At 53.4% G+C, this 23,662-nt stretch overlaps 1 protein-coding gene across 1 annotated transcript in view; it reads left to right on the forward strand.

Moving 5' to 3' along the window:
• The window catches only part of LOC122542992 (hexokinase-2-like), a 55,237-nt gene that overhangs the window by 22,106 nt on the left and 9,469 nt on the right, over positions 1-23,662 (forward strand). The window contains exons 9-15 of the mRNA XM_087984280.1: positions 1-44; positions 960-1,108; positions 3,172-3,291; positions 3,878-3,973; positions 9,359-9,458; positions 11,398-11,581; positions 14,832-14,987. The exon at positions 1-44 is cut by the window's left edge and continues 261 nt beyond it. Of these exons, the coding sequence (XP_087840406.1) occupies positions 1-44; positions 960-1,108; positions 3,172-3,291; positions 3,878-3,973; positions 9,359-9,458; positions 11,398-11,581; positions 14,832-14,987 (849 nt within the window). The remainder of the gene's footprint in view (positions 45-959; positions 1,109-3,171; positions 3,292-3,877; positions 3,974-9,358; positions 9,459-11,397; positions 11,582-14,831; positions 14,988-23,662) is intronic.

Below are 23,662 nucleotides of genomic sequence, written 5' to 3' on the forward strand. Positions count from 1 at the left end.
CAAAATGCTGCCCACCTACGTCCGCTCCACGCCCGACGGGACAGGTATGGCTGGGCCGTTGTGGTGGGTGAGGGGGGGGGTGTGTTATGGTTGGGATTTACTCCCCTCTCCTCACATTTGCATCTTTACTTTGTTTATTCCAGGCATCGCTCCGTCTGGGTTTACCCTTCCAAGTTTTGTTGGGGGGGGGGGTGCGATTGGGGCCCTGGCGATGGTCGAGTGGCCGATGCCAGTGAAATTCCGGTGTCCACTCACTCAAACCTCCCCCTCCGCACTCTCTAGCCTTTTTTGATATCCGTCACTTGGTTGCTCCGGTCTCTTGGGACACAAGTCCATTTCACCCACCACTTTCCCCGGAACTAGCAATTCGGTAAATTGAGAGGGGAGAGAATTCCCCCCCCCCCCTCTGGAACTGGGAGGTCGGTGGGTAGAGAGGCGGTGTGGGGGCGGTCGGCGTATAATCCGGGCACTTGGAGGGCGCAATGCCACAGGTGCTGCTCCCCCCGTCTCCCTCCAGTCTGCACTGGCCCACGATTCCCGACGGCCGTTCCTTCCTTGCTACCCCCCTCTCCCCACATCCCACCAGAGAAAGGCATACTTCCTGGTGTTCGATCCTGAAGTGGGGTGGGGGGGGGGGGGGGATGTTAACGTAATGAGGTGCCGTTGGCTCGTTTTGATCTGTGCACTTGGGAAGGAGCAATGCCACAGATGTTTCCCCCTCATCGCTCACTCACAATCGCTGATGGTGTTCCCTCCTTTTCTCCTCCACGTGCTGCAAAAGGGATACTTCCCGGTGCTCGATCCTGGAGGTGGGTCGGCGGGATGGGCTGCGGTTGGTGTTTGGTCCTTGCATTGGGAAGGAGCCATGCCCCGCGCGTTCCTCCCTTGTTACCCTCCAACCAGCATCGCTGGCCCCACTGGTTCCTGACGACCGCTCTTCCCTTTCTCGCCGCCCGCAGAAAAGGGCGATTTCCTCGCCCTCGATCTCGGCGGGACGAACTTCCGGGTGTTGCTTGTGAAGCTTCGGAGCGGGAAACGCCGAGTGGCGGAAGTGCACAACAAGATCTACGCCATCCCCGTCGACGCCATGGAGGGCACCGGAGAGGAGGTGAGTGCCAGGTGCCGGGGGGGGGGGGGGGGGGGAGACGGCACTCGGCTCTCCCAAGATGCAGTGAGAATGTGGGCGTCCGAATGGCCCCGTCACCGGGCGAGTCGCGCAGCGGGTACCGCTTGGGTCACACGGATCCGAAACTCGTTTTCCCTAAGTTCTGGAATAGAAAGGCGGTGCTTAAGCATTGGCAACCATGGCGTCAAGCAAAATGCCCACCGGGTTCACTGATGGAAATCTGCCATCCTTGACCTGGGTTGGGCGCACGTTCCGCTCCCGGTTCCACAGCCCTCGTGGTGGACCCTTAACCGCCCTCTGAAATGCCTCACACTATTCAAGGGGCAATTTCTCATCTCAGCACATTTGCTCCCCCCCCCCCCCCCCCCACCCCCCAGTCCCAGGGAATAACACCAGCTCGGAAAAGCACCCTCTCCTTCCCTTTCTTTTCTTCAATGTCCATGAGCTGCTGTGGTTCACCGACAGCAGCAGAACCGTACTCCCGCACAATCTTTCCCCTCGTGGCCCGACCTGTCCCCCACTTCAACCATTACCACCAAGCCAGGGGGAATCAACCCCGGTTCAATGGAGAGTGCAGCAGGGCATGCCAGGAGCAGACCTATCTGGAGACGAGGTGTCAACCCGTGAAGCCACCAAACAGGACTACCTGGTGTGCCAAACAGCATCAGCAGCAAGTGGTAGACAGAGCGAAGTGATAGCCCACGACCAACCGATCAGATCGAAGCTCTTGCAGTCCTGCCACATCCAGTCGTGAATGGTGTATGTCCGGTGCACAAAAAGCAGGACAAATCCAGTTCAGTCTACTCTCCATCATCAGTAAGATGATGGAAGGTGTCATCAACAACGCTATCGCTCAGTGGTAACCGACTCAGTGATGCCCAGCTTGGGTTCTGCCAGCTCCTGACCTCAATACAGCCTTGGTTCAGACATGATCAAGAGAGGCTGAATTCCAGAGGGGAGGGGAGAGAGTGACAGCCCTTGACACAGGATCATCGAATCAAATAGTATAGACCGAGATCCTTAGGCCCATTTACTGCCAAAACGACACTAAATCTGCACTGGTCCCACTTTCTCACACTGGGCCCACTGCCTTAAATGTTCTGACACATCAAGTGCTCGTCCAAATCCAGTTTTAAAGGCTATAAGGTTTGTGGCCTCAACTACCCTCCCCGGCGGTGTATTCCACATCTCCGCCATTGTCGGGGTGAAATTAATTTCCTCCAATTCCCCTCAACCTCTCGCCTTTCATTCCCCTCACAATTGACTCCTTGGCTAAGAGGAACAGCTGCTTTCTATCTTCCCTGTCCATGCCCCTTCATAATCTCATGCACCTCTATCAAGTAATTCCCCCCCCTCAACCTTCCCTGCTCCAGAGAAAACAACCCGAGCTTATCCATCGCTTCATCGCTAAGCTGCTCCATTCCAGGCAACATCCTGGCTAACCTCCTTCGTAACCCTTGCAGTACAATTCCATGCTTCCTGTAGTGCGGTGACCAGAACTGTACATCTCTCATTCCGCAACAAGGTCAGTTGTGGCCACAATGGTCGCGTGAGCGAGTCAGGAACTGGGAGTGGAGATCTGTGGGAACACTGCCCCCTGTTGGCTCCCCTTTTGAGCCACTCGCCATCCTGACTCGGAAAAATGCCAGCCGTTCCTTCGCAATCTCTGGGTCAGAACCTTGGTGTGGGGGTGGGTCCTTACCTAACATGGGGTCTGCAGCGGTTCAAGATGGTGGCTCACCACCATCATAAGGGAGCAGTTAGAGGGAAATGGGCCCATAAATGCTGGGCCCAGCCAGTGACCCCAAATTCCACGCACGACATACAAGATTCCCAGATCCCGATGACTGTTAGTCCCTCGGCAGCCTTTGCGAAACCAAATGACGTTGGGGTTAGTTCAGAATTGAGATTGGCTGTGGTTCCTCAGGCAAAATCTTCACGATCACTCGATCCAATGGAGTCTACCTTCTGGTGGTCGCCGGGCGATTTGATTTGCAATACGGGCCTAGATTTTGTCTTTTTGTTTCCTCCCTTTCTTTTGGCAGCTGTTTGATCACATCGTCCACTGCATCTCGGAATTTATGGAGTACATGGGGATAAAGCAATGCGTTCTGCCGCTGGGCTTCACCTTTTCCTTTCCCTGCGAGCAGCGAGGGCTTGATCAGGTCAGTTCTCCGTCCCGCCTGAGCTTTGTACTCTCGGCCAGAGGCCAAAGATGGCGGCGCGGCCTACTCAGCTCGGTGACTCACCCTGGTTTGTGGGCCACTCCATCCAATCTTCGAAGGAAAGGTTCGATTTTGGGCGCGAGCTGAGGGGATTGGAAATTTCCTCTCCCTTTGTTGGGCGCTGGCATGGGATTGATGGGCGGAAAGGCCTCTGTTGGTTCCTCTCCGCTCCCTTACTCTCTGCCTCGTTGGAGCTCAGAGATTTGGCAGGCCGAGGGAGAGGGGACCACTTGGAGACAAGGGCTGTTTCTGGTCTGTGTTTGAGGTAGGCCCCGCAGCCTCACCCTTGCCCTGAATGCCCAGTGGGTTGAGTCACCCATTGGCGAGGGTCTCATTCCCAAGACACTGCCCTCCCGCTGCCTGATACGTCGGGGGGACGCAGATCTTTCCTCCTCAGTCGTAACCTTTCTCCTCCATTAATGAGGTGTTCCAGGTGGCAAGGGGCGAGGGTCGCAGGCCCCTTCCCATCACAACATCCCCGGATTTCCGGCTGTCCGACCAATAACCTCATCCCTCCTTTCCCCAGGCCATCCTCTTGAAGTGGACGAAAGGATTCAAAGCAACGGGTTGCGAGGGTGAAGACGTTGTCGATCTCCTCCGAGAAGCCATCAAGAGGAGAGAGGTACATGCTCACTGGCGCCCCACCCCCTGTGCCGCGGATTGCAGCATGTCGGACACAGGAGGAGGTCATTCAGGAACCCACCCCCACCCAGCCTCTCAACCGTTTAGTTCCATCAATGCTGGGCTGTGCCAAGATACCATTCAGCAGCTCCTCTGGCCCCTTTGCCCCTTAAAGCCCTTCCTGTTTTCATCTCTGAACTCAGTTATTCCTTTTATTTTTATCTCTGTCTCCTTCTTTCTTTCACTTTCTCTTTCTTTTGCTCTTTTTTTCTCTCTCTCTCTCTTTGTCTTTCTCTCATTCTCTCTCCCTCTCTGCTCTCTCCTCCTCCTTCCACCTCTAATTCTCTTACTTTTTCCCATATCTCTGTGTCCCAACTCTTGCTCCCTCTGTCTCTCATTCTCTCTCTCCCTCTCACTTCCTATCTCTCCGTCCATCCCCCCTTCTCTCTCTCTTTGTCTTTCTCTCATTCTCTCTCCCTGTCTGCTCTCTCCTCCTCCTTCCACCTCTAATTCTCTTACTTTCTCCCATATCTCTGTGTCCCCAACTCTTGCTCCCTCTATCTCTCATTCTCTCTCTCTCCCTCTCACTTCCTATCTCTCCGTCCATCCCCCCTTCTCTCTCTCTCTCTTTCTCTCTCTCTCACTCACCCCCCCCCCAATTCCCTCTCTCCAGACCCTTTTCTGTCTCTCCCTTGCTTGTCCGTTTATCTCTTTCCCCCATTTCTTTCTCTGCCTCTCTTACACATTCTTGTCTATCCTTCTCTCTCTCTCTCTCTCTCTTTCTCTCTCTCTCTCTCTTCACCCAGCCACTTCCTCTCTCCAGACCCTTTTCTGTCTCTCCCTTGCCTGTCACTCTCTCCATCTATATCTCTCTCTCCCCTATTTCATTCCCTGTCCCACTCTTACACATTTTTGTCTATCTTTCTCTCTCTCTCTCTCTCTCTCACTGTCTCTCCCCCCGCCATCTCCCATCTCACTCACTTTTCAGTATTGTCTCTTTCTACATCCCTTTCTCTCTGACTCCTTTCGCTTCCTCCTTTTCTCTGACCTTCACGCTCTGTAACATAGAACATAGAACATTCCAGCGCAGTACAGGTCCTTCGGCCCTCGGTGTTGCACCGAGTTGTAGAACCAATCGGAAGCCCATTTATTCCATTCTCGTCCATATGCCTATCCGATGACCATTTAAATGCCCCTAAAGTTGGTGAATCTACTCCTGTTGCAGGCAGTGCGTTCCACGCTCCTACTACTCTCTGAGTAAGGAAACTACCCCTGATATCTGTCCTATGTCTATTACCGCTCAATTTAAAGCTATGTCCCTTTGTGCTAGCCATCGCCATCTGAGGAAAAAGGCTCTCTGTCCACCCTATCTAATCCTCTGATTATCTTATATGTCTCAATTAAGTTGCTTGCCAACCTTCTTCTCTCTAACGAAAACAGCCTCAAGTCCCTCAGCCTTTGCTTGTAAGATCTCCCCTCCGTACCAGGTAACATCCTGGTAAATCTCCTCTGAACCCTTTCCAAAGCCTCCACATCCTTCCTATAATGCGGTGACCAGAACTGTACGTAATACTCCAAGTGCGGCCACAGAGTTTTGTACAGCTGCAGCATGATCTCGTAGTTCCAAAAATCAGTCCCTCTCCCGATAAAAGCTAACACACCGTACGCCTTCTTAACAACCCTCTCAACCTGGGTGGCAACTTTCAGGGATCTGTGTACCTGGACTCCGAGATCTCTCTGCTCATCTACACTACCAAGAATTTTAGCCCAGTACTCTGCATTCCTGTTACTCCTTCCAAAGTGAATTACCTCCCACTTTTCTGCATTAAACTCCATTGGCCACCTCTCAGTCCAGCCCTGCAGCTTATCTATGTCTCTCTGTGACCTACAACATCCTTCAGCAATATCCACAACTCGACTGACCTCAGTGTCATCCGCAAATTTGCTAACCCATCCTTCTAGCCCCTCATCCAAGTCATTTATAGAAATGACAAACAAACAGTGGCCCCAAAACAGATCCTTGCAGTACCCCACCAGTAACTGAACTCCAGGATGAACATTTCCCACCAACCACCACCCTCTGTCTTCTTTCAGCTAACCAATTTCTGAACAACATCCGCTAAGTCACCCTCAATCCCATGCCTCTGTATTTTGTGCACTAGCCTACCATTGGGAACCTTATCAAATGCCTTCCTGAAATCCATATACACCACATCAACCGCTTTACCCTCATCCATTGGTCTGGTCACCTTCTCAAAGAACTCTAAGGTTTCTGAGGCATGACCTACCCTTCTCAAAACCGTGTTGACTATCCCTAATCTACCTATCCGTCTCTAACTCTTCTTCCTTGTCTCCATCTCTCTCCATCGTCCCTCTCTGCCACTCTCTCCCTCTCCCTCCCTCTCTTCATTCCCCTCCCTTTCCATCCTCCTATCCCTCTCCTCCCTTTCTCTCCCCTTCCATCCCTCTCACTCATGTAACAATTCGATCTCTCTCTCTTTTTCCCATTCTCTCCCTTCACCAGTTTCACTGTCCTTGTGTCTTTCTCTGTCTTTTTGTCCAATTATGGTCCAACCTTCCCAAAACTAGCCAAGGTCCGAAGCCAGGGACCATGCAAAGCCGTCTTGCTAATTTTACACACTTGTGCCCGGCTCAAATACTGGGAAGTCTGCATAGCATTCACTCCAACAGGTCGCAAGCTATGAATTCAATGAGAGAGTCCTGACGTAGAGTCATAGAGACGTACAGCATGGAAACAGACCCCTCGGTCCAACTCGTCCAGGCAGACCAGATATCCCAACCCAATCTAGTCCCACCTGCCAGCACCCGGCCCATCTCCCTCCAAACCCTTCCTATTCATATACCCATCCAAATGCCTTTTAAATGTTGCAACATGTTTAAATGTACCAGCCTCCACCACATCCTCTGGCAGCTCATTCCACACATGTACCACCCTCTGTGTGAAAAAGTTGCCCCTTAGGTCTCTTTTATATCTTTCCCCTCTCACCCTAACCCTCTAGTTCTGGACTCCCCCACCCCAGGGGGAAAAGACTTTGCCTATTTACCCTATCCATGCCCCCTCATGATTTTACAAACCTCTATAAGGTCACCCCTCAGCCTCTGACAGTCCAGGGAAAACAGCCCCAGCCTGTCCAGCCTCTCCCTGTAGCTCAAATCCTCCGACCCTGGCAACATCCTTGTCAATCTTTTCTGAACCCTTTCAAGTTTCACAACATCCTTCCGATAGGACGGAGACCAGAATTGCACGCAATATTCCAACAGTGGCCTAACCAATGTCCTGTACAGCCGCAACATGACCTCCCAACTCCTGTACTCAATACTCTGACCAATAAAGGAAAGCATATCAACCGCCTTCTTCACTATCCTATTTACCTGCGACTCTACTTTCACGGAGCTATGAACCTGCACTCCAAGGTCTCTGTGTTCAGCAACACTCCCTAGGACCTTACCATTAAGTGTATAAGTCCTGCTAAGATTTGCTTTCCCAAAACGCAGCACCTCACATTTATCTGAATTAAACTCCATCTGCCACTTCTCAGCCCATTGGCTCATTTCAACTGTGGCCTGGTTTGTGATGCTCTGATCTGACTGGAGTTTTCTCCAGTGAGTCTGATTCAATGTGTTGGCTGCCAGTCATGTTCAGTGCTGCGCTAATGCATCCCCCTGTGTCGAGATGATCTGTTTCACGGGTGTAATGCATTTCCCGATCTCCGTCGGCATCCTGACAGAGAGACTCGGAGTTCGGCCCATACCGGCCTGCTCTACCGTTCAATATGATCATGGGTTGACCATCCAACTCTGTCCCCTCTTTCCCGCTATCTCCCTTACGCACCAAGAACTGTGTCCAACTCCTTCTTGGGAGCACTCAAAGTTTTGTCCCCCCCCCACCGACTGCTTTCTACAGCAGAGAATCCCCCGACTCTATGGGTCAGGACATTTTCTCCTCATCTCAGTCCCATTTTGTCTCCTTAGACTTGCGGCCCCCTGGCTCTGGACCCCCCCCGTCATTGGGAATATCATTTACTCTGTCTACTTCCTGTTAGTATTTGATAGGTTTCTATGGGACCCCACTCCCCCCCTCATTCTTCTAAACTCACGGTGAATACGATGCTCACCTGATCCGGTCTCTCTCCATCCATCAGTCCCAGGAATCAGTTTGGGAATGCCTTTCTCCCTCCATCGCCAGCACATCCTTCTTCAGATTAGGTCTCCAGTTGCAGCTCCAGAAAACCGAGATGCACTGTGAAGTATCGCAAAGTCATAGAGTCATAGAGATGTACAGCACGGAAACAGAGCCTTCGGTCCAACCCGTCCATGCTGACCCAGATATCCCAACCCAACCTCGTCCCACCTGCCAGCACCCGGCCCATCTCCCTCCAAACCCTTCCTATTCATATACCCAGCCAGATGCCTCTTAAGTGTTGCAATTGTACCAGCCTCCACCACTTCCTCTGGCCGCTCATTCCATACCCGTACCACCCTCTGTGTGAAAAAGTTGCCCCTTTAGGTCTTTTCTGTATCTTTCCCCTCTCACCCTAAACCTATGCCCCTCTAGTTCTGGACTCCCCCACCCCAGGGAAAAGACTTTGCCTATTTACCCAATCCATGCCCCCGCATAATTTTGTAAACCTCTATAAGGTTGCCCGAGGCGGGAATTGAACCTGTGAGGCAACAGTGCTAACCACTGAGCCACCGTGCTGCCCACATCTGCTCATTCCACATGCGAATCCAGTAAACTTGCTCTGAACTGTCTCCAATGCAATTAGATCCTTCCTTAAATAAGGAGACCAAAACTGTATACAGCATTTCAGACATGGTCTTATCAATGCTCTGTAAAACTAAAGCATAACGTCCTTACTTTTACGTTCTACCCCTCTTGTACTAATTCCATCTGCCAGATTCTATCTTCCCAGTGTCCTTGCAATCGGTGTCATGGTGAAGCAGTCTGGGAAGGGTGTCCTGCTTGTTGGAAAGAACCAAGGAGTGATATCACAGAAACCTGGAGTGCTCTTTCCCTACTGCAGGCGTAGAATTTCCGAGGGAGAGAACTGACTGCTAAGTAATAAGGAGACCCCCAGACTGCAAACACACACAATAGCCCATGGTGGGGTCTCGCCCTGTCCATCCACGGCTCCTCACGCCACCCTCCCATTGGCCATCCTCACCGCCCGCTGCTCCTGCAAGGCGGGCTTTCAGCCAATGGGGTAAGAGGGCCACCCCGGTCTCGTTGCACAGGCCCCTCCTTTTCCAGAGTGAAGTGGTCGCTGCCGTTCCTGTGTGCTCCCAGACCCATGTGTTCTCTGGGATTGGGAAGCGAGACGAGCGAGAGTTTGTTGAGCCCTTCTTCCCCTTCTGTGCTTTGCAGGAATTTGACCTGGACGTGGTGGCGATCGTCAACGACACTGTCGGAACGATGATGTCTTGTGGATACGACGACCCCTTCTGTGAGGTCGGCCTCATTGTCGGTGAGCATTTGCGGGGCGAGCGAACTCTCTCTCTCTCTCTGAGCCCTGCCACAAGGAAGCAGGGACTCTGAGCGAGTTAACACTTTTGCTTTGACATCCCCTCTGCTCAGTCTTCGGAGTGCAAGCTTTGGGACGTCATGCTGAGCATGTCCAGGACATTGGTGTCCAGTTCGGTTTGCCCCGCTATAGGAAGGATATTATGAAGCTGGAGAGGGTTCAGAAGAGAGTTACCAGGGGTGTTGCCGGGTATGGAAGGCTTGAGTTTTAAGGAGAGGCTGGATAGTCCGGGACGTTTTTTCACTGGATAATAGGAGGTTGAGAGGTGAACTTGTAGAGGTTTACAAAATCGTAAGAGGTATCGATAGAGTAAATGATATTTGTCCTCTCCCTCTGATGGCAGATTTTAAGAGCAGGCGCACATTTTTAAGGTGAGAGGGCAGAGATTTAAAAAGGACAGGAGGGTGGTTTGTGTGTGGAATGAACTTCCTGAGGAAATAGTCTGTGTGGGTATAATTACAACACTTAAAGGACATCGCTACGAAATGTTTGGAGGGCTACGGGCCAGTAGCAGGCAGGTGGGACGAGTTTAGTTTGTGATTATGACATTAAGTTAGATTCCCTACAGTGTGGAAACAGGCCCTTCGGCCCAACAAGTCCACACCGACCCTCCGAAGAGTAACCCACCCAGTCCCATTTCCCTCTGACTACTGCAGCTAACACTATGGGACAATTTAGCATGGCCAATTCGCCCTAACCTGCACATCCCTGAGCACTATGGGTAATTTAGCATGGCCAATCCACCCGAAGCTGCACATCCCTGAGCACTATGGGTAATTTGGCACGGCCAATCCATCCTGACCTGCACGTCCCTGAGCACTATGGGTAATTTAGCATGGCCAATCCACCCTAACCTGCACATCCCTGAGCACTGTGGGTAACTTAGCATGGACAATTTACCCTATCCTGAAAATCTTTGGACTGTGGGAGGAAACCAGAGCACCCAGAGGAAACCCACGCAGACACGGGGAGAATGTGCAAACTCCACATAGACAGATGCCCGAGGCTGGAATCGAACCTGGGACCCTGGTGCTGTGAGGCAGCAGTGCTAACCACTGAGCCACCGTGCATGGACTGGTTGAACCGAAGGGTCTGTTTCTGTGCTGCAAGACTCTGTGCGTTGATGATAAAAGTGAAGGGAGCATCCTAATGTATTCCATCTGCATCCACATAATGGTTTAATAATCAGTTGTTTGCTCGAGATTGGTTGTGTGAATGGGTTGATGTGTTTGAAACAGTGAAACACATTACACTGGCCCTCAGTTCCCACCTTTCACCCCCAGTTCCCCACTTCCCTCCCTTCCTGTTGAAGAAGACCAACTTGAATGTGGATACATGCTAACAATGGGCTCACGTCCTCAGACCCATGTTTTCATGGGATCTGTTCTTAAACCTGAACTTGGACTGGCCAACCTACCTCCGACCCGTTGCTCACTTGCTCACGCGTTTCACAGGCACTTCATCCGTGGTGAGTTGCTGCAGTGCGTCTTGTAGATGGTACACATCCCCCACTGAGCGTCGGTGGTGGAGGGAGTGACAGTTTGTGGGTGTGGGGCCAGTCAGGCAGGGACTGCTTTGTCCCTGGTTGGTGTCGGGCTTCTTGAGTATTGTTGGAGCTGCCCCCTCCCTCCCCCCCCATCCAGGGCAACTGGGGAGTATTCCATCACACACTCCTGACTTTGGCCTTGTCAATGTTGGGGACAGGCTTTTTTCGGGGGGGGAGGGGAGGAGTTACATGCCACAGGATTCCCAGCCACCGACGTCCTGCTGTATTTATGCAGCCATTGCTGGTCGCTTTCTGGTCCACAGCAGCTTGTGTTCTGAAGCAGGTTGTTTTATCTGGTGTTGTGTTTGTATTTTTCCCCCCCTCCCCGTTCTGCAGGGACCGGTTGCAATGCCTGCTACATGGAAGAGATGAAGAATGTGGAGACGGTGGAAGGCGATGAAGGGCGGATGTGCATCAACATGGAATGGGGCGCGTTTGGCGACAATGGCTGCCTGGATGACATCCGGACTGAGTTCGATCGGGAAGTGGACCGGCTGTCGATGAATCCGGGCAGACAGACGTAAGGGAGTGCGTTTCTCAAATCCGGAGATACTTCTTTGGGAAATGAGGGAAACCTCGTGGGCGGCATGGTGGCACAGTGGTTAGCACTGCTGCCTCACAGCGCCAGAGACCCGGGTTCAATTCCCGCCTCAGGCGACTGACTGTGTGGAGTTTGCACGTTCTCCCCGTGTCTGCGTGGGTTTCCTCCGGGTGCTCCGGTTTCCTCCCACAGTCCAAAGATGTGCAGGTCAGGTGAATTTGCCGTGCTAAATTGCCCGTAGTGTTAGGTAAGGGGTAAATGTAGGGGTGTGGGTGGGTTGCGGGTCGGTGTGGACTTGTTGGGCCGAAGGACCTGTTTCCACATCGTAAGTAATCTAATCTAATCTACCCGTTGGCAGTGTAGGATACCTTGGCATCTAATGACACTGTCCCCATCAGTCAATACTTAACCCACACTTGAATTAACTTCTGCAAGTGCCCAGATAGGGCAGATGTGGAGGTAGTCAAATCCGGGCGGGCTCTTAGTCCTCATGAACTTGCATAGTGTGACCTGCCTTCAATTCTCGTAGGACAACACTGCAGCTCAGGACACGGGACAGTAATCAAATCAAATCCAGAATGAAATATTAGTCAGATCTGCAGACGACACCAAGACCGGTAGATTGGAAATTCGAATGGGAGAATTAGAATTCGGTTTATTGTCAGGTTACAAAGGGGTAGGAGTCCAGTGAAAAGTGCAGGGCGGTTAATGGTGGAGACAATGGTTGCAGGAAGATATAGATGGGTTGGCCAGATGATATTTAACCCTTAGAAATGCGAGGTGATGCACTTTGGAAGGACCAACAATATGTGGGAGCATTTACTAAATGGGTAGCTGAGGCGAACAGAAGGATCTTGGGGTAATCATTCCCGGATCCCTGAAGTTGTAAATTGAATAGTTAAGAAGGAATGTGGGACACTTGCTTTCATCTGCTGTTTCACAGGGTATAAGAGGAAGGCAGTAATATTGAGGTTGTGCAGGGTGTTGGTCAGGCCACTGTTGGAGCACGGTGTGCAGTTCTGGTCACCTCACTACAAGAAAGATACGGTCAGACTGGAATGGGCGCAGAGGAAGTTAGCCAGGACGTTGCCTGGGAAGGAGAAGTTGAGCTGTAAGGCGAGATTAATAGCCTTGGAATTTTTCTCTAGAGCTCAGAAGACACTGCGGGGGGGGGGGGATGTGATTGAGGTATATAAGATTATGAAGGGTATGGAACAGACAGTGGCTGTTGAGGGTAACTCACGAGAGGACATACTGTCCGGGTAAGGGGCAGGAGATTTGAGAAAGAACTTTTTCACTCAGCAGGTGGTGACAATCTGAAATGCACTGCCTGACGAAGGTAACGGAGGCTGGAAACGTTACAACCTACCAAAATAACATTTGAGCATTTGAAATAGCCCATACATTCAAGGGTATGGTCTAAGTGCAGAAAATGGGGATTAGCGCCCCTTAGTGGTGCTTTGTGTTGGTGCAGTCTCAAGGGGCCGATGGGCCTTTCCCGCAACTGTGTGAATCTACAAATCTGTGAGGTGACATTCTTTTCCCAGACGGTGGTGAATCCTTGGACAGTGGGGAATCAGACATTCACCAAGTGCAAGAAAATTTCAATCGATTCCTCGATTTTAAGGATACAGGGACATTGGAAATTTAAACAATCCTTAGATAAGCACATGGGTGATTTTGGGATAGTGTAGGGGTATGAGCTGAGAATAGTTCACAGGTCAGCACAACATCGAGGGCCGAAGGGCCTGTTCTGCGCCGTGTTGTTCTATAATACGGGAAAATGGGATTGAGCTCGAAGATCAGCCGTGATCTAGTTGAGCGATGGAGTGGAACAGTCTCCTCCTACGCCCATCCTGAGGCCTCTACGTCAGGGATCGGCTGTGTTCGGGAAAGGTCAGCAGATTTTGAAGAGGATTCAGTTACTTTGCCAGAGGAAGTTGGCGGGAGAGAGAGCAGTTGTCTGTGGATTCTGGACCAGCATTATCACCCCCGAAATCCCCGTCTGTCCTGCTCCCTGAGAGCTGCGGGATGTCTCAAGAGTACGATGGGATTTTGAGCAGCTCGTCCACTGGACAGATGGAGTTTAAATGCAGATAAATGCGGGGTGTTGCATTGTGGGAAGACAAACCAGCGCAGGACTGAGGACGTTTATGGTTGGGCTCTGGGGAGTGCTGTGGGACAGAGAGACCGAGAGGTGCAGGTACATAGTCCCTTGAAAGGGGAAGTGCAGGGAGAGAGGGTGGTGAAGGAGGTTGATTGACAGCTTGCCTTTGCTGGTCAGGGCATTGAGTCCAAAACTTGCGGCTTTACACGACATTTGGAATCCTGCTTTCAGTTCTGATCGCCCCGCTGTAGGAAGGACGTTCTTAACTTGGAAAGTGTGCAGGACAGATTGACCAGGCTGTCACAGTTATCCTGAAACTGAGTTCCTACAAAAGAGCTTCTTTTTGTTTGTCTTAGTTTCCAAATTAAACAAACTCAAAACTGAAACTGCACCCTTTGAGACCTGGGCGTCCCTCCTCCCCCACTCGCTGTAAGTCAGCCTCGCAGGAGCAGTGGAAGGCCAATGAGATGTTGTGCCCTCCGCAGCGGGAGGATTGGAGGACAGGGGCGAGGATGGGCACGGCGACACCAGACCCCGGAGTATTTGTGTGTGTGTGCGCCTGCGTGCGTGCACGCTGTGCGGTTTAGGGTCTCCCTACCTGAAGAAGGATCTTCTGGCGTCGGAGGGGGTTGGGGGGGGGGGGGCAGCGATGGCTTTCCCAGACTGATTCCTGGGACTGATGGCTGGAGAGAAATTGGATTGGATTAGGACTATATTCACTGGGAGTTTCCAAGATGATTCGGTGGGTGGTGGGGGGGGGGGGGGGGGGGGGGGGGGGGGGGGGGGGGGAAGGTTCTCATAGAAACCTATTGAACTCTAACAGGGACTGGACAGAACCCGAAGACTTTGAGGAGTCCAGAACCAGGCGGTCATAATCTAAGGAGATGGGGTGGGACTGAGATGAGGAGCAATGTCTTCAACCAGAGAGTCGGGGAGGCTGTGGAATTCTCTGATGCAGAAAACATTGATTTCAAGAAGGATTTGAATGGAGTTCTTCGGGACAAAGGGATCAATGCAAGTGAGCAGGAACTTGGGACTGAGTTGGATGATCAGCTCACATTGTGATCGAATGGCCTGCTCCTGCTGTTCCCATGTTCACCCCGGCTGACCTCTCTCCGGCAGGTACGAGAAGTTGATCAGCGGCATGTACCTGGGCGAGATCGTCCGTAACATCCTCATCGACTTCACAAAGCGGGGGCTGCTGTTCCGGGGCCGGATCTCCGAGAGGCTCAAGACCAGGGGCATCTTCCAGACCAGGTTCCTGTCTCAGATTGAGAGGTGAGTTACTGAGGGGGCGGGGTGTGCGCACGGGAGCGAGGTGGGGGGAGGGGGGGGGGGGCGGGGAGGGGGGAACAGAGTGGAATCGACCAGATTGCTGGCTGGAGCGCCACAGAAGAGCAATGGGCTGAGTGGCCTCCTGCTGTGCCTTGGTTACAACCCAGCTCGAACCGTTGCCCTCTACCCTCTCCCCCCCCCCCCCCTCCCTCCACCCGCACCCTGCCCCTAGGCCAACAGCCCACCCACCAGCCCACAGCAATCGTGGGTCTCTGGCAACTATTGTAAAGCTGCTCCTCCCCCCTCATCCAGGCGCCCACTTTCCCTCAATAAGATCAGGAACTTGTTAAAGATTAGGGATTGCACTGAGGATTGATCGATCTATCCATCCACCCATCTGCCTCTGCCTCTTTCTGTCTCTCTGTCTCTGTCTTTCTGTGTCTCTCTGTTGCTTTCTCTCTCTCTCTTTCTGTCTCTAACTCTCACTTTCTCTCTATCTCCGTGTCACCCTTGCTTTCTCTCTGCCCCTCTCTCTCTCTCTCTCTCTCTCTCTCTCTTTCTGTCTGTCTGTCTCTGTCTTACCGTGTCTCTCATTCACTTTCGCTGCCTGTCTCTCACATGCACACATCATGTGGGACATGTACAAAGAGCTGCACCCCGTCCCTCTCGGGGAAAGTTCTGTCTCCCTCCAGGTCCTGTGTCGGGACAAGCCTCAGACTTTTCAGATTGTCGTTGTCACGGGGGGGTGAAAGAAAAGGGTTACTTCCAGGCACCTGACAAGCCAGCGGAGATTTCTACCTTGCACCTATCTGATCACAAGAGTACCAAATCTCAAGGGGGGGGGGGGGGGGGGGTGGTGGAGAGACGGGGCAGGGGAGGAACAATAATATATACGGCACCAGTACCAAACTGCTGGCAAATGGGTTCCGATTGTCATGGCACAGTGGGACGGCTGACCACATTACTTTATTGCAATAAAAGTCAGACCCAGGGAGCAGTTGTTGCTCAGGGCAGTGTCTTACCCTCATTGATGTCAGGCCTGGGGGCAATCAGCGCTCCTTTTTCCAGTTTGCTGACCAGCATTGACACACTGGGCCACATGCGGCCAAGCGCAGAATGGGTCTTCGCTCCCGTTGGCCAACCCTCTCCTCTATTATGTCCGACCACGCTAACAGGGTCCCTCAGCACCATCACCCAGAATTGGTGTCACCTTCATTAGAGCACCCAATACAGAGGATGTTGCGAAAATGACCATTCTCCTGGTTTCTGTCACCAAATGCATTGTGTATAATCCTGACTGAGGTAACCCCCAGGATATTGATGAATGTGGACATTGACCAATGTTGGTATTGACGTGTGTGGACACTGACGAATGCTGGTAGTGACGAATGCTGGGAGTGACGAATGCTGGGAGTGACGATTGCTGGGAGTGACGATTGCTGGGAGTGACGAATGCTGGTAGTGACGAATGCTGGTAGTGACAATTGCTGGGAGTGACGAATGCTGGGAGTGACGAATGCAGGGAGTGACGAATGCAGGGAGTGACGAATGCAGGGAGTGACGATTGCTGGGAGTGACGATTGCTGGGAGTGACGATTGCTGGGAGTGACGATTGCTGGGAGTGACGATTGCTGGGAGTGACGAATGCTGGGCGAGACGAATGCTGGGAGTGACGAATCGCTGGGAGTGACGATCGCTGGGAGTGACGATCGCTGGGAGTGACGATCGCTGGGAGTGACGATCGCTGGGAGTGACGATCGCTGGGAGTGACGATCGCTGGGAGTGACGATCGCTGGGAGTGACGAATGCTGGGAGTGACGAATGCTGGGAGTGACGAATGCTGGGAGTGACGAATGCTGGGAGTGACGATTGCTGGGAGTGACGATTGCAGGGAGTGACGAATGCAGGGAGTGACGAATGCAGGGAGTGACGAATGCAGGGAGTGACGAATGCAGGGAGTGACGAATGCAGGGAGTGACGAATGCAGGGAGTGACGAATGCAGGGAGTGACGATTGCTGGGAGTGACGATTGCTGGGAGTGACGATTGCTGGGAGTGACGATTGCTGGGAGTGACGAATGCAGGGAGTGACGAATGCTGGGCGAGACGAATGCTGGGAGTGACGAATCGCTGGGAGTGACGATCGCTGGGAGTGACGATCGCTGGGAGTGACGAATGCTGGGAGAGACGATCGCTGGGAGTGACGATCGCTGGGAGTGACGAATGCTGGGAGTGACGAATGCTGGGAGTGACGATCGCTGGGAGTGACGATCGCTGGGAGTGACGATCGCTGGGAGTGACGATCGCTGGGAGTGACGATCGCTGGGAGTGACGATCGCTGGGGGTGACGATCGCTGGGGGTGACGATCGCTGGGGGTGACGATCGCTGGGGGTGACGAATGCTGGGAGTGACGAATGCTGGGAGTGACGAATGCTGGGAGTGACGAATGCTGGGAGTGACGATTGTGGATATTGAAGAATGTGGATAGTGACAAACGTTGATATTGAGGAATGTCGGTGCTAGTGAATGTCGGTGTTGGCGAATGTCGGTGTTGGCGAATGTCGGTATGGGCGAATGTCGGTATGGGCGAATGTCGGTGTTGGTGAATGTCGGTGTTGGTGAATTCGGTGTTGGTGAATGTCGGTGTTGGTGAATGTCGGTGTTGGCGAATGTCGGTATGGGCGAATGTCGGTGTTGGTGAATGTCGGTGTTGGTGAATGTCGGTGTTGGTGAATGTCGGTGTTGGTGAATGTCGGTGTTGGCGAATGTCGGTATGGGCGAATGTCGGTGTTGGTGAATGTCGGTGTTGGTGAATTCGGTGTTGGTGAATGTCGGTGTTGGTGAATGTCGGTGTTGGCGAATGTCGGTATGGGCGAATGTCGGTGTTGGTGAATGTCGGTGTTGGTGAATGTCGGTGTTGGTGAATTCGGTGTTGGTGAATGTCGGTGTTGGTGAATGTCGGTGTTGGCGAATGTCGGTATGGGCGAATGTCGGTGTTGGTGAATGTCGGTGTTGGTGAATGTCGGTGTTGGTGAATTCGGTGTTGGTGAATGTCGGTGTTGGTGAATGTCGGTGTTGGTGAATGTCGGTGTTGGTGAATGTCGGTGTTGGCGAATGTCGATGTTGGCAAATGTCGGTATGGGCGAATGTCGGTGTTGGCGAATGTCGGTGTTGCCAATTGTCGGTGTTGCCGAATGTCGGTGTTGCCGAATGTCGGTGTTGCCGAATGTCGGTGTTGGCGAATGTCGGTGTTGGCGAATGTTGCTATGGGCGAATGTCGGTATGGGTGAATGTCGGTGTTGGCGAATGTCGGTATTGGTGAATGTTGGCGAGTGTCGGTATGGGTGAATGTCGGTATGGGTGAATGTCGGTATGGGTGAATGTCGGTATGGGTGAATGTCGGTGTTGCCAATTGTCGGTGTTGCCAATTGTCGGTGTTGGCGAATGTCGGTGTTGGCGAATGTCGGTGTTGGCGAATGTCGGTGTTGGCGAATGTCGGTGTTGGCGAATGTCGGTATGGACGAATGTCGGTATGGACGAATGTCGGTATTGGCGAATGTCGGTGTTGGCGAATGTTGGCGAATGTCGATATTGGTGAATGTCGGTATGGGCGAGTGTCGGTATGGGCGAGTGTCGGTATGGGCGAGTGTCGGTATGGGCGAGTGTCGGTATGGGCGAATGTCGGTGTTGGCGAATGTCGGTGTTGGCGAATGTCGGTATGGGTGAATGTCGGTGTTGGCGAATGTCGGTGTGGGCGAATGTCGGTATGGGCGAGTGTCGGTATGGGCGAGTGTCGGTATGGGCGAGTGTCGGTATGGGCGAATGTCGGTGTTGGCGAATGTCGGTGTTGGCGAATGTCGGTATGGGTGAATGTCGGTGTTGGCGAATGTCGGTGTTGGCGAATGTCGGTGTGGGCGAATGTCGGTATGGGCGAGTGTCGGTATGGGCGAGTGTCGGTATGGGCGAGTGTCGGTATGGGCGAGTGTCGGTATGGGCGAGTGTCGGTATGGGCGAGTGTCGGTATGGGCGAATGTCGGTATGGGCGAATGTCGGTGTTGGCGAATGTCGGAATGGGCGAGTGTCGGTATGGGTGAATGTCGGTGTTGGCGAATGTCGGTATGGGCGAATGTCGGTGTGGGCGAGTGTCGGTGTGGGCGAATGTCGGTGTGGGCGAATGTCGGTGTGGGCGAATGTCGGTGTTGGCGAATGTCGGTGTTGGCGAATGTCGGTGTTGGCGAATGTCGGTGTTGGCGAATGTCGGTATGGGCGAGTGTCGGTATTGGCGAATGTCGGTGTGGGCGAATGTCGGTGTGGGCGAATGTCGGTGTGGGCGAATGTCGGTGTGGGCGAATGTCGGTGTGGGCGAATGTCGGTATGGGCGAATGTCTGTGTTGGCGAGTGTCGGTATTGGCGAATGTCGGTATGGGCCAATGTCGGTATGGGCGAATGTCGGTGTTGGCGAATGTCGGTATGGGCGAATGTCGGTGTGGGCGAATGTCGGTGTGGGCGAATGTCGGTGTTGGCGAGTGTCGGTATGGGCGAGTGTCGGTATGGGCGAGTGTCGGTATGGGCGAGTGTCGGTATGGGCGAGTGTCGGTATGGGCGAGTGTCGGTGTTGGCGAGTGTCGGTGTTGGCGAGTGTCGGTGTTGGCGAGTGTCGGTGTGGGCGAGTGTCGGTGTGGGCGAATGTCGGTGTGGGCGAATGTCGGTGTGGGCGAATGTCGGTATGGGCGAGTGTCGGTATGGGCGAGTGTCGGTGTTGGCGAGTGTCGGTGTTGGCGAGTGTCGGTGTTGGCGAGTGTCGGTGTTGGCGAGTGTCGGTGTTGGCGAGTGTCGGTGTGGGCGAATGTCGGTGTGGGCGAATGTCGGTATGGGCGAATGTCGGTGTTGCCAATTGTCGGTGTTGGCGAATGTCGGTGTTGGCGAATGTCGGTGTTGGGGAATGTTGCTATGGGCGAATGTCGGTATGGACGAATGTCGGTATGGGTGAATGTCGGTGTTGGCGAATGTCGGTATTGGCGAATGTTGGCGAATGTCGATATTGGTGAATGTCGGTATGGGCGAGTGTCGGTATGGGCGAGTGTCGGTATGGGCGAATGTCGGTATGGGTGAATGTCGGTATGGGTGAATGTCGGTATGGGCGAGTGTCGGTATGGGTGCATGTCGCTATGGGTGAATGTCGGTGTTGGCGAATGTCGGTATGGGCGAATGTCGGTGTGGGCGAGTGTCGGTGTGGGCGAATGTCGGTGTTGGCGAATGTCGGTGTTGGCGAATGTCGGTGTTGGCGAATGTCGGTGTGGGCGAATGTCGGTATGGGCGAATGTCGGTGTTGGCGAATGTCGGTATGGGCGAATGTCGGTGTTGGCGAATGTCGGTATGGGCGAGTGTCGGTATGGGTGAATGTCGGTATGGGCGAGTGTCGGTGTTGGCGAATGTCGGTATGGGCGAATGTCGATATTGGTGAATGTCGGAATGGGCGAGTGTCGGTATGGGTGAATGTCGGTGTTGGCGAATGTCGGTATGGGCGAATGTCGGTGTTGCCAATTGTCGGTGTTGGCGAATGTCGGTGTTGGCGAATGTCGGTATGGGTGAGTCTCGGTATGGGCGAATGTCGATATTGGTGAATGTCGGTGTGGGCGAATGTCGGTATGGGTGAATGTCGTTGTGGGCGAATGTCGGTATGGGCGAATGTCGGTGTTGCCAATTGTCGGTATGGGTGAATGTCGGTATGGGCGAGTGTCGGTGTTGGCGAGTGTCGGTGTTGGCGAGTGTCGGTGTTGGCGAGTGTCGGTGTTGGCGAATGTCGGTGTTGGCGAATGTCGGTATGGGCGAATGTCGGTATGGGCGAGTGTCGGTATGGGTGAATGTCGGTGTTGGCGAGTGTCGGTATTGGCGAATGTCGGTATTGGCGAATGTCGGTATGGGCGAATGTCGGTGTTGGTGAATGTCGGTATGGGCGAATGTCGGTGTGGGCGAATGTCGGTGTGGGCGAATGTCGGTGTGGGCGAATGTCGGTGTGGGCGAATGTCGGTGTGGGTGAATGTCGGTGTGGGTGAATGTCGGTGTGGGTGAATGTCGTTGTGGGCGAATGTCGGTATGGGTGAATGTCGGTGTTGGCGAATGTCGGTATGGGTGAATGTCGGTATGGGCGAGTGTCGGTGTTGGCGAGTGTCGGTGTTGGCGAATGTCGGTATTGGCGAATGTCGGTGTTGGCGAATGTCGGTATGGGCGAATGTCGGTATGGGCGAGTGTCGGTATGGGTGAATGTCGGTATGGGTGAATGTCGGTATGGGTGAATGTCGGTGTTGGCGAATGTCGGTGTTGGCGAATGTCGGTGTTGGCGAATGTCGGTGTTGGCGAATGTCGGTGTTGGCGAATGTCGGTGTGGGCGAATGTCGGTATGGGTGAATGTCGGTATGGGTGAATGTCGGTGTTGGCGAGTGTCGGTGTTGGCGAGTGTCGGTGTGGGCGAATGTCAGTATGGGCGAATGTCGGTGTTGCCAATTGTCGGTGTTGGCGAATGTCGGTGTTGGTGAATGTCGGTGTTGGGGAATGTTGCTATGGGCGAATGTCGGTATGGACGAATGTCGGTATGGGTGAATGTCGGTGTTGGCGAATGTCGGTATTGGCGAATGTTGGCGAATGTCGATATTGGTGAATGTCGGTATGGGCGAGTGTCGGTATGGGCGAGTGTCGGTATGGGCGAGTGTCGGTATGGGCGAGTGTCGGTATGGGCGAGTGTCGGTATGGGCGAGTGTCGGTATGGGCGAGTGTCGGTATGGGCGAGTGTCGGTATGGGCGAGTGTCGGTGTTGGCGAATGTCGGTGTTGGCGAATGTCGGTATGGGTGAATGTCAGTGTTGGCGAATGTCGGTATTGGCGAATGTCGGTGTTGGCGAATGTCGGTGTTGGCGAATGTCGGTATGGGCGAATGTCGGTATGGGCGAGTGTCGGTATGGGTGAATGTCGGTGTTGGCGAATGTCGGTGTTGGCGAATGTCGGTGTTGGCGAATGTCGGTGTTGGCGAATGTCGGTGTTGGCGAATGTCGGTGTTGGCGAATGTCGGTGTGGGCGAATGTCGGTATGGGTGAATGTCGGTATGGGTGAATGTCGGTGTTGGCGAGTGTCGGTGTTGGCGAGTGTCGGTGTGGGCGAATGTCAGTATGGGCGAATGTCGGTGTTGCCAATTGTCGGTGTTGGCGAATGTCGGTGTTGGTGAATGTCGGTGTTGGGGAATGTTGCTATGGGCGAATGTCGGTATGGACGAATGTCGGTATGGGTGAATGTCGGTGTTGGCGAATGTCGGTATTGGCGAATGTTGGCGAATGTCGATATTGGTGAATGTCGGTATGGGCGAGTGTCGGTATGGGCGAGTGTCGGTATGGGCGAGTGTCGGTATGGGCGAGTGTCGGTATGGGCGAGTGTCGGTATGGGCGAGTGTCGGTATGGGCGAGTGTCGGTATGGGCGAGTGTCGGTGTTGGCGAATGTCGGTGTTGGCGAATGTCGGTATGGGTGAATGTCGGTGTTGGCGAATGTCGGTGTGGGCGAATGTCGGTATGGGCGAATGTCGGTGTTGGCGAATGTCGGTATTGGCGAATGTTGGCGAATGTCGATATTGGTGAATGTCGGTATGGGTGAGTGTCGGTATGGGCGAATGTCGATATTGGTGAATGTCGGAATGGGCGAGTGTCGGTATGGGTGAATGTCGGTATGGGCGAATGTTGGTATGGGCGAATGTCGGTGTTGCCAATTGTCGGTGTTGGCGAGTGTCGGTATTGGCGAGTGTCGGTATTGGCGAATGTCGGTATTGGCGAATGTCGGTGTGGGCGAATGTCGGTGTGGGCGAATGTCGGTGTTGGCGAGTGTCGGTGTGGGCGAATGTCGGTGTGGGCGAATGTCGGTGTGGGCGAATGTCGGTGTGGGCGAATGTCGGTGTGGGCGAATGTCGGTGTGGGCGAATGTCGGTGTGGGTGAATGTCGGTGTGGGTGAATATCGGTGTGGGCGAATGTCGGTATGGGCGAATGTCGGTGTTGGCGAATGTCGGTATGGGTGAATGTCGGTATGGGTGAATGTCGGTATGGGCGAGTGTCGGTGTTGGCGAGTGTCGGTGTTGGCGAATGTCGGTATTGGCGAATGTCGGTGTTGGCGAATGTCGGTATGGGCGAATGTCGGTATGGGCGAGTGTCGGTATGGGTGAATGTCGGTGTTGGCGAATGTCGGTGTTGGCGAATGTCGGTGTGGGCGAATGTCGGTATGGGCGAATGTCGGTATGGGTGAATGTCGGTATGGGTGAATGTCGGTGTTGGCGAATGTCGGTATGGGTGAATGTCGGTGTTGGCGAGTGTCGGTATGGGTGAATGTCGGTGTTGGCGAATGTCGGTGTTGGCGAATGTCGGTGTGGGCGAATGTCGGTGTGGGCGAATGTCGGTATGGGTGAATGTCGGTGTTGGCGAATGTCGGTATGGGTGAATGTCGGTGTTGGCGAGTGTCGGTGTTGGCGAGTGTCGGTGTTGGCGAGTGTCGGTGTTGGCGAATGTCGGTGTTGGCGAATGTCGGTATTGGCGAATGTCGGTACGGGCGAATGTCGGTGTGGGCGAATGTCGGTATTGGCGAAGGTCGGTATGGGCGAATGTCGGTATGGGCGAATGTCGGTGTTGGCGAATGTCGGTATGGGTGA

This window comes from Chiloscyllium plagiosum, unplaced genomic scaffold (assembly GCF_037043375.1).
Source record: "Chiloscyllium plagiosum isolate Xiang-an unplaced genomic scaffold, Cpla_swu_hap1 HiC_scaffold_48, whole genome shotgun sequence".
In the NCBI taxonomy this organism is placed as follows: Eukaryota; Metazoa; Chordata; class Chondrichthyes; order Orectolobiformes; family Hemiscylliidae; genus Chiloscyllium; species Chiloscyllium plagiosum.